At 41.9% G+C, this 10,167-nt stretch overlaps 2 protein-coding genes across 3 annotated transcripts in view; both read left to right on the forward strand.

The window, feature by feature from the left end:
- The first annotated feature begins 880 nt into the window (after window positions 1-880).
- On the forward strand, window positions 881-1,988 carry LOC126514752 (growth/differentiation factor 7-like). The gene is made up of 2 exons (XM_050163910.1): window positions 881-973; window positions 1,743-1,988. Exons 1-2 carry the CDS (start codon window positions 899-901, stop codon window positions 1,986-1,988), a joined length of 321 nt encoding a protein of 106 aa, XP_050019867.1. The 5' UTR covers window positions 881-898.
- Cpeb4 (cytoplasmic polyadenylation element binding protein 4) overlaps window positions 1,774-10,167 on the forward strand; it is a 61,762-nt gene continuing 53,368 nt past the window's right edge. For both annotated transcript variants that reach the window (XM_050163729.1, XM_050163810.1), the window contains exon 1: window positions 1,774-4,267. In XM_050163729.1, the coding sequence (XP_050019686.1) occupies window positions 3,143-4,267 (1,125 nt within the window). In that variant the 5' untranslated portion in view covers window positions 1,774-3,142. The remainder of the gene's footprint in view (window positions 4,268-10,167) is intronic.

Here is a 10,167-nt window from a genome sequence, read left to right on the forward strand (position 1 = left end):
TCTTTGAGACAGAGGCTCACTATATAGCCCTGGCTGGCCTGGAACTCATACAAATCCAGTGTTTGCCTCCCAGGTGGTGGGATTAAAGGCATGTGTCACCACACCGGGTCAATATTTAATTTTTTTCTTATTTTGTTAGAATTACTTAGAGCTCTATCCTAGTTTCATTTTTTTCTTCAGTTTTCATTTCCTAATGAAAGAAAAACATTTATTCAACATACATCTAAAGTTTATGCTGAGGGCAACATATTACTTCAGGCCCCAGTGGAGTGCACGAGAGGAGAACTGTACAAAGACAAGAAGGTGCTTGAGTAGGCAGCAAACAACCAATATGGTGAAACCTTGAGATGTGAGCTCCAAACCAAATGGCATAAGGAACTAAGTTATTAATTCAGATTTGAGAATAGGAGCTGTCAGGAAGGAGTCATTGTTGCTGGTTTATCCATTTCTGTTTCCATTCAAGATTCATTCCCTGGTGCTTCCTTCCCATCTACAATGTCAACTCTTTAGAGCAGTGGTGGTTCACAGCCTTCCTAGTGTTGTAACCCTTTACTACAGTTCCTCATGTTGTGATGACTCCCAACCATAAAATTCTTTTCATTGCTACTTCATAACTGTATTTTACTAGTTATGAATTGTAATGCAAATATCTGTGCTTTCTGATAGTCTTAGGCGACCCCCGAGAAAGGGTCATTCGAAACCACCAAAGAGGTCGCGACCCATAGCGCAAGCGCCAGTCTAAAGATATAAGCCACCAATGTATTACACAAGCGTGAGCTGCATCCACGCACAGGTGCAAGGTCATGTACGTCTGTAAAAGAGAACTCAGAAGGCAGAGCAGGCAGTTTAGGGGCTGAGTCCTCAAAAGAAATAGAGCTTGCCAAGTGGAGACCAGGGCATGGAAGAAGGCATAGAGATTAATGCCCACAGGACGAGATGGCTTGAACTGCGAACTTTGGCTTTTACTCTCCAGGTAACGGGCAGCCATTAAAAAACCATACAAACCGAACAGGATCGAGACTGGATTTTCGACTTTAGAAAAACCTTCCGTTTTGCTTGGAAAGTGGGGAAGAAAGCCGAGAGTAGGTGGCTCAACCACGTACGCCTACAGCATCTGCATCTCAAAGGAAGGACGGGAGAGTAGGCGGTGGGAGTGGAGGACTGGAGGCTGAAGGGAATCCCTCCGGAGCTGCACATTCTGGGGAAGGGCAACGCAGTTCTAGGCACAGCACAGCTGCCGGGAAAACCCGCCTCCTCTTCCCTCCCTCTGGGGAGGAGCTCGGGCCAGAGCACGTGATGCCTGGGGCACCCACCTTTACTAAGGGCAGGCCTCTCGTCTATTCTCGGTTTCATGGGTTTGCCACTTTGGCCCCCAACAATTCAGCTTAGTGTTTCAGTGCGCAAGGAGCCCACTCTATTCCGAACGTCTCTCTATGGGCTTCCTGAGACGCCTACTTTGGGAACATAAACCTCAAAGGAGTCTTTGCCCACAAAAAAGATGGCGGCACACGCCTTTCACTGGGTGCGCGGACCCGGCTCCGGCGTCGGCCCCACTGGGCGAGGCGCAGGCGGAAGGGGCGGCTCTGAGAGGACCCGGGACCTTCCTGGGAGGGGCTCTGAGCCTGGGAGGCTTGGCCTAATCGGAATCGTAGCGTCGGATTGGTCTTCCTCACGCTGGGCGGGGCCTCCGCAACACCCTGCCCCTCCCTCCTCGAACCGGAAGTGTCTCTCGGTCTTTCCAGCTGGTTGTCATTTCACTCGGCTCGGTCCTGAGGAGAAGGACTCAGCCGCGGCTGCGGGACCCGGGCACCGGAGGCGGTGGCGGCAGCGGCGGCGGAGGCGGCGGCAGCGGCAGCGGCGGACGGCAAAGGAAGACGAGGAGGAAGAAGCAAAGCAAAAGAAGAGCCAGGCGGAGTCCACAACGACGACAGCTGGGACTGCGGGACCCGGGGAAAGCGACGGCGGCGGCGGCGGCCCAGCAACCGTGAGGAGAAACAAAAGCCTTCTAAATTATAGTTTCCAAGCAGTGTAGGGGGAAAGAGATCGCAAGCCCAGGGGGGAGGCCTTTCTCCTTTAGAGTAACTACGGTAGCGGGGTTTTCCTTTTTGTCCATCCTCCCCCTTCCCCCTCCCCCCCGGCGGAGAATCGAACTGAGAGAACTGAACAAACCGCCCCTGGGTCCCATGAGGGAAAAAAATCCCGGAGCCGCAGAGAGGGGAAGAGGCAGAAACCGCAGGACCTTCCAGGTCGCCCCCTTGGTCCCCGCACCCCCGGGCCGCCAGCTCGCCCTTGTCCAGTCTCGCTAATCCCTCCTGATCGCGACACCCCCCAGAGGGAGAAACGGGTGTTTCCAACCCCTTTCATGGGGGAGAGGAGGCCGAAGGGACAAGAACAGCAAACGCAGCAAGATCTGCACCCGGAGCCCCAGGAACAGCCCCAGAGGCCCACACTGCACCCTACAAAAGAACAGAAACAGGACCAGGAACAGCAGAAACCTCCCTGCAATCATCTTCCCTTTAGTCAAGGCTGATTTCCTCTTTGGCAACCAGAAATTCACCTCCCGCCCCAGATAACCTAATATAATCTATCTATATATAAATATATAATATATAATGTTCTTAAATTATTCCTGATTTTTTTAACCAAGCTGCCAAGAAAAGAACGTATTCTCCCCTTAATCCTATTCTAATTTTTATGTGAATCTAAACTGCTGAGGAAGACCATATGTGATTGTTAAATTTTATATATATATATTTTTACTCTGCACAATGCTTATTCTTCTATATCCATAGATGCTTGAGAAGCTGTGTTTTTGTCATTCATGTACATTTTCCTTTGGAAAAAGAAAGCGCCTATTTTACTAACCAAAGACTTGATTTTTACCTTTTTCCTTTTTTATTCCCGCCTAAAAATAAGCCCAATTGGATTCATATCAATATTTTAAGAGATTTTTTTTAGTTGTTTTTCCTTCCAGAGAGACCAGAGTTCCAAATCAGAGATACTTAGGGTGATAAGCTGTGATCTTTGAGTTAGCTATAAATAAGATACTTCAAGCAAACAAATTTGAAATACAGAGGAAAAGACGCAAGACATTAGATTGTCTTTTTTTTTTGTTGTGAGATTCTGATCCTAAAAATAATAAATGGGGGATTACGGGTTTGGAGTGCTAGTACAAAGCAATACTGGGAATAAATCTGCTTTTCCAGTCCGATTCCATCCACATCTGCAGCCTCCACACCATCACCAAAATGCCACCCCCAACCCTGCTGCTTTTATAAATAATAACACAGCTGCCAACGGCAGCAGTGCTGGGTCAGCTTGGCTCTTCCCTGCTCCAGCTACCCATAACATTCAGGATGAGATCTTGGGGTCAGAAAAAGGAAAAAATCAACAGCAGGAACAACAAGACCCTTTAGAAAAGCAACAACTCTCCCCCAGTCCAGGTCAGGAAGCTGGAATATTGCCTGAAAGTGAAAAGGCAAAAGCTGAAGAAAATCCAGGGGACAATTCTTCAGAAAACAGCAATGGAAAAGAAAAAATACGCATTGAATCACCAGTGTTGACAGGGTTTGATTATCAAGAAACCACGGGCCTCGGTACTTCCACCCAACCCTTGACATCTAGTGCATCGTCCCTTACTGGCTTCAGTAACTGGTCAGCAGCGATAGCACCTTCTTCCTCCACGATAATCAATGAAGATGCAAGTTTCTTTCACCAGGGTGGGGTCCCTGGCGCTTCAGCTAATAATGGTGCTCTGTTGTTTCAAAATTTTCCCCATCATGTCAGCCCTGGCTTTGGTGGTAGCTTCTCCCCTCAGATCGGTCCTCTCTCCCAGCACCATCCTCATCACCCCCACTTCCAGCATCATCACAGCCAGCATCAGCAGCAAAGGAGGTCTCCTGCCAGTCCCCACCCCCCACCTTTCACACATAGAAATGCTGCTTTTAACCAGCTGCCTCATTTGGCGAATAATCTTAGCAAACCTCCTTCTCCATGGAGCAGCTACCAGAGTCCCTCTCCAACCCCCTCTTCTTCCTGGAGCCCAGGAGGTGGCGGCTATGGTGGCTGGGGAGCTTCTCAAGGCCGAGATCACCGCAGAGGGCTGAATGGTGGAATAACACCCCTGAACTCCATCTCACCTTTGAAGAAAAATTTTACAAGCAATCATATTCAGCTCCAGAAGTATGCTCGTCCTAGCTCAGCCTTTGCTCCCAAATCCTGGATGGAAGATAGCTTGAACAGGGCTGACACCATTTTTCCTTTTCCGGTAAGATGTTGTTCCATTAATAAATTAGGATGAATAAGGAAGTCATGTGGTAGAGTATCTGTGGAATGAAAGAATTGGAATTGTCTGTGTCCATATTAGAGATCTTAGAAAATAAATTGATTACCTGTCTTTATTTTAGCAAATGAGTGTAATTGGAACAAAAAATAGTCACTTGTTTCTTGGGCCTTAATTTTTCCCTTTATGACTACAGATATCAGGTAGTTAGTGATACCCTAATTACTTATAATACCTTTCTTGTTTAATAAGAGAATTTTCTTCACTTGCTTAAGAATGGTAATATGTAGCAGATATGTGTTTTGTTGTGAAAACTAATGAATGTTTCCTGTCTATCTGAAGAAACTAACTAAAAATGACCTTTTTGACATTATAAGGTAGGGATTTCCTAAAACCAACTAACTGCTAGGTTGCAGTTTTCCTCTTGGTTATATTTAGACGTGGACCTTGTAGTCTGAGCAGTCTGAACTGATCGATTCAGCAATTCCTCTTAAATCTCTCTGCAAATTCTGACCTTTCTTGTCTCAGTAAGGACTACTGCTTAGGGAGAAATGGTAGATGGGGTTTTTGCCATGTTTAAAATTATTATTACTATTAATTAGTATTTGCAGTGCTTGGTGTAGAACCCAGAGCCTTCTAAATGCTAACCATTTCTTTTTGAAAGCCATGAAGGTGCCATGCCTTTTTTTTTTTTTTTTTTTTTTTTTTTTTGGGTATCTGATGCCCTGATGCCCTTCACCCACTTGTTTATTTTCCAGTCTTAACTCTAGGAGTGTAGATAATTAAACCATTCCTAAAAATAGATCCAGGCAAAGATCACTTGTCTTTGTTGCTACTAGTATATCCTTTATCTGGTAGGAGTAACATTGTTTGATGTTTTTGAACTAATGAACAGCCAGTTTATATCACAGAAACAAGGTAAAAGGAATTTCAGATCAGCTGAACATCACTTGCCACACTCAGTGTATATATCATAGTGTATGATCATTCCTGTGTCCTTAGAAAATTTATAGAAAGTAATGAGGTACACCGAACCTCTCCTCACAGCAACCCGCAAGGTAAGTTTATCCTTATCCCATTTACAGATAAGGAAACTAAACACGGGATTAAAATTATTTTTACACGAATGTGTCACACACATGTATTACAGCCAAGGGGTTATTTTAGAAACAGTTTAGCAGGGACTAAAGCATAGTATAAGATAGTCGTAGTGTTCCTGGTTAAGGGAAGTGAAAGTTTGCTAAGAGAGCCATATGTCAATCCAAGGAATTAAGTATCTTTTCACTCCTTAAGGATACAGGTGCAAGGCATCTTAAAATATTTGATCAAATTTAGTGTTAGTTTTTTTATTTTTAAGTTTTTTTCCTTGTTGGCATTTGCTATTAGAAAGCATTATTTTTTGCTCAAGCCAAAGTACAGTTGTCATGTAGTGACAGATAAATAGCTGCTCAAGGCATTGACAATGGCTTTAAAAAGTTGTTTTTAATATTCCTTAAGACATAAATTTTAAAGCAATTTAATGCAAAGGTGACTCACAAACTATTTATGTACTGCTAATTTAAAAAATCAATACCTTGGGCTGGAGAGATGGCTCAGCAGTTAAGAGCACTGACTGCTCTTCCAGAGGACCCAGGTTCAAATCCCAGCACCCACATGGCAGCTCTCAATTGTCTGTAACTCTAAGATCTGACACCCTCACACAGATATACATACAGTCAAAACATCAATGCACATAAAAGTATGTATTATAAAACAAACCTATACCTTGGGGGCTGGAGAGATTGCTCGGTGGCTAAGAGCACTCAATTCCCAGCACCCACATGGCAGCTCACAACTGTCTGTAACTCCAGTTCCAGGAGACCTGACACCCATGGCAAAACACAGTTGGACATAAAATAAAAATAAATAAAGTTTAAAAACCCATACCCTTTAACTAGATTATGATTAGTGTGAGAATTGTATGCACTTTTCTTCCTTATTTTCTACTTCTTACACTAACAGTAAACTTATGTGACTGAATGATCACTCATTCTGAACTTATTAACTTTGGTAGAGAACTGTTCAGGGAAAATGAGTTCAGGAAATAAAATATCTATGTATGTGAGTCAGGTTTTCTCCCTATGGGGCTGGTAGGATGTGTTGAACATATGGAATCCTTTGGATCAGTTAAACTTGTTTTTTAAATAGCAGACTGAGATTGATAATAAAGGCTGTTGTTAAAAACTAACCCTCTCAGAGGGCTGGGGATATTAATAATAGAACACTTGTTTGGCTTGTGTAAGGCTTTGAATTTGCTTTCCAGCACTGAAGCTTTTGTTTGTTTGTTTGTCTATTTTTTTTACTTTCCTGTTGCTTTTTCTTGTCTATTATGCTAAGGATAGGAAAAGGGGTGGCCAGTAAACCTGGTTTAAATACAGAAAGGCTGGGCATGGTGGTGTTCACCTTCAATTCTAGCACTTCAGGGGCAGGTGGAGCTCTGTGGGTTTAAGGCCAGCCAGTGCTACATAGTGAGTGAGACCTATCTCAAAAAAAATTGTTTTCAAATATGGAAAGATTAGAAAGTGGATTGTTTTATGCTCCCCATCTCCATAATTTTTGGTACTGGCTTAATATGAGATTATAATATTCATATAAATCAGGATAGCATGTTATGTTAAAATAGAAATTATCTGGAACTTGCCTAATAGTGGATAACTTTTATTTAGTTGAAATGAAACAGAATGTTTTTTTACATTTGTTTACAGCAGGTTTGCTTTTGTTCTGGCCAAATCCTGGGTTTTAAAATTAATAATGTTTAATTTTTTCAATTTTATTTGTTTTGTATGTATACATATGTGTACATGTGGGAGTCAGAAAATAATTTACAGGGGCCAGTTTTGTCCTTCCACCAAGTGGATCCAGGGATCAAACTCAGGTAGTAGCTGTTATCCAGTGTGCCATCTTGCCTGAACTCCTCCACAATTTTTTGTTAATTTTCAACCTTTCATTTTGTCGACACTTAGGAAGCCTGATTATACACCCCCATGAATATATAGCCCCCTAACTGATCCACCAAAGAGGTATATTTTGAGAAAAAACTTTAATTAAAAGTTGTTTCTGAGTTTTTACCTAGTCTAAAGCTTCATGAATTGAAGGTATGAATTGAGAAGTCATAACTTGAATCCTGTATTCAGATACATTAAATTAATATGCATTTAATAATACATATGGTGCTTTTTATGTTGTGTTTTGTATGTTAATCCATTCAGTAATCCTATGAGGTAGAAATTATTATGTACCTGCAAGATTTGGCTCTTAACCATTATACTATAGCACCTCTTCACAACATAAAAGGCTTAAGTTTGGGGTGTGAGAGGAGCTCCTCCCACAAGCATGTGAGATGAAAGGGGAAAAGTTAACTGTATGTGATGACCAAAAGCTGATTGTGAGCCCAATATAGTTTCTGCTACTCTGGAGGCTGAGGCAGGTTGGAGAGTCTAGAAGTTATGGCCAGCCTGAGCAACATAATGAGGCTTTCCATTTAAAAAGTTGGCTCTTAGAGTTTTATAAGTAAAAAATAATAACATATTTGTTTACTAACTCTAAATGTTAAACTTCATAATGTTAAGGTCAATAACTAAATTTCTTATAACATTTGTTTATTGTATTTATGTGTACTTGCCAAATGCCACTGTACATGCATGGAGGTCAGAGGACAACTTGTAAAACTTGTTTCTCTCTTTCTACCGTGTGGGACCTGGGGATTGAATTCAGGTCATCAGGGTTGGCAGCAGTGTCTTTAACCAATCTCACTGGCTCCAGATACTTTTGTTTGTTTGTTTGTTTTTTCAAGAGAGTTTCCCTGTAGCTTTGGAGCCTTGAACTCTGAGATCCGCCTGTCTCTGCCTCCCAAGTGCTGGGAATAAAGGCTGCACCACCACTGCCTGGCTTTATCCCTTCATTTTTTCATTTGAGTAGTTACTATATAACAGAAATGGGTTAGGCGCTTTCTGATAGGCTCTATTACTCCCTGTAATAGAATTCCTCAATCCCCTGACTTTTGGTTGTATTGTCCTGACTTCAAAATAAAGAGACAAGGCTCATATTCATGTGACTAAGGTATGATTTGACCCTTACATTTAGGAGAAAATAAGTCTTGTCTGTCCTGCCAAACACATCCTGGAGCTCCAATTTCCAAACCAAATAATAGATTGGGATGCCTGCCAGTAATTATATTTGAATATAGTACCTTATTGGAATGATGCCTAGATCTGTCCTTACAGGAAAAGTAGAGCAGAATTCCATAGTCTATATACTGTTATCTAAAGCTCCATTTATGTTCCCATCTCCATTAGCTAAGAACCAGGAAAATGGCCACAAAGATTACCGTTAATCTTGACTGGTAGAGAAAGAATTCAGGACTTTACTTAAGGCTCCATTTGCTATTACCTTAGACACAACATCACAGGTTTATTAAATTGTCTTAATTCCACAAGTAATTCTTGTCACCTTAATAACTTACTAGGTGGTGTCAGCATTGTGTCTTTAAAATTATATCGTGTGCTTATAAATAGAAAGTCATTATAGTGCTTCAGGTGACAAGCCTTAGTGAATTATTAAACATCATAACATGCAACCTCATTCTATTTTATCTTTTCTTAATTTGATTCCAAGAGAGATTTTTGCATAGGAAATCTTTTGTTTGAATTAGACAGAAACCTATTTTGTAATTGTGAAATATGTGTTGGATGTGTCTAGCTCTGTTAGAATTGAAATACTGGAAAACATGCTGGGAAAGGGGTACAACTTCTTCCTTTTTGCAGAGGGCGTCTAACTAGATCTGCTATTACCTGATAGAGCTGAAACTAACTAGAGTAGACTTTTTTGAAACCCTTTCCCCCTGTTTTTCCCTCATTTAAAAAGAATTTATTGATTTTTATTTTATTTGTCTGAGTGATTTGCCTGTATGTATGTCTATATACTTCATGAGGCGTAATACCTGCGGATCTGAAGAGGGCATTGGATCCCCTGGAACTGGAGTTACTGAAGGTTGTGAGCTCCCATATATGTGCTGGGAAGGAGCCCAGGTTCTCTGCAAGAGCCTCCAGGGTAGAATTTTTAGCCATATTTTGTGTTGTTTTCAGGAAAGTCTTGAAATGTGATCAAAAATTGCTCTAAAACCTATCAGAAGAGCTTACTTATTGCAAGCCTAACGAATATGGTTATTGCTAATTTTAGCATAAATTTATTGAGAAATTATGTTATAAAATAGGTATGGGACTCACACAAAAATGATTTGATAATGTGTTTTATAATCTTCCTAATCTTTGCTAATATCGGAGTGATATTTAGCACGCATTTTTCTTAACATTATAATCAAATCATAAACTAAATAATTTAACTCCATTTTAGTTCAGGATCTAATTGATTAAACTTTTTTTTTCTTTTCTTTTCTTTTTTTTTAAATTTATTTATTTATTAAAGATTTCTGTCTCTTCCCCACCGCCGCCTCCCCTTTCCCTCCCCCTCCCCCAATCAAGTCCCCCTCCCTCATCAGCCCAAAAAGCAATCAGGGTTCTCTGCCCTGTGGGAAGTCCAAGGACCACCCACCTCCATCCAGGTCTAGTAAGGTGAGCATCCACGAAACTGCCTAGGCTCCCACGAAACCAATAGGTGCAGTAGGATCAAAAACCCATTGCCATTGTTCTTGAGGTCTCAGTAGTCCTCCTTGTCCGCTATGTTCAGCGAGACCAGTTTTGACCCAGGCTTTTTCAGACCCAGGCCAGCTGGCCTTGGTGAGTTCCTGATAGAACATCCCCATTGTCTCAGTGTATGGGTGCACCCCTCGCGGTCCTGAGTTCCTTGCTTGTGCTCTCTCTCCTTCTGCTCCTGATTTGGACCTTGAG

Source organism: Alexandromys fortis, unplaced genomic scaffold (genome assembly GCF_014885135.2).
Source record: "Alexandromys fortis isolate MF-2015 unplaced genomic scaffold, M_Fortis_MF-2015_v1.1 scaffold_29, whole genome shotgun sequence".
Classification (NCBI taxonomy): domain Eukaryota; kingdom Metazoa; phylum Chordata; class Mammalia; order Rodentia; family Cricetidae; genus Alexandromys; species Alexandromys fortis.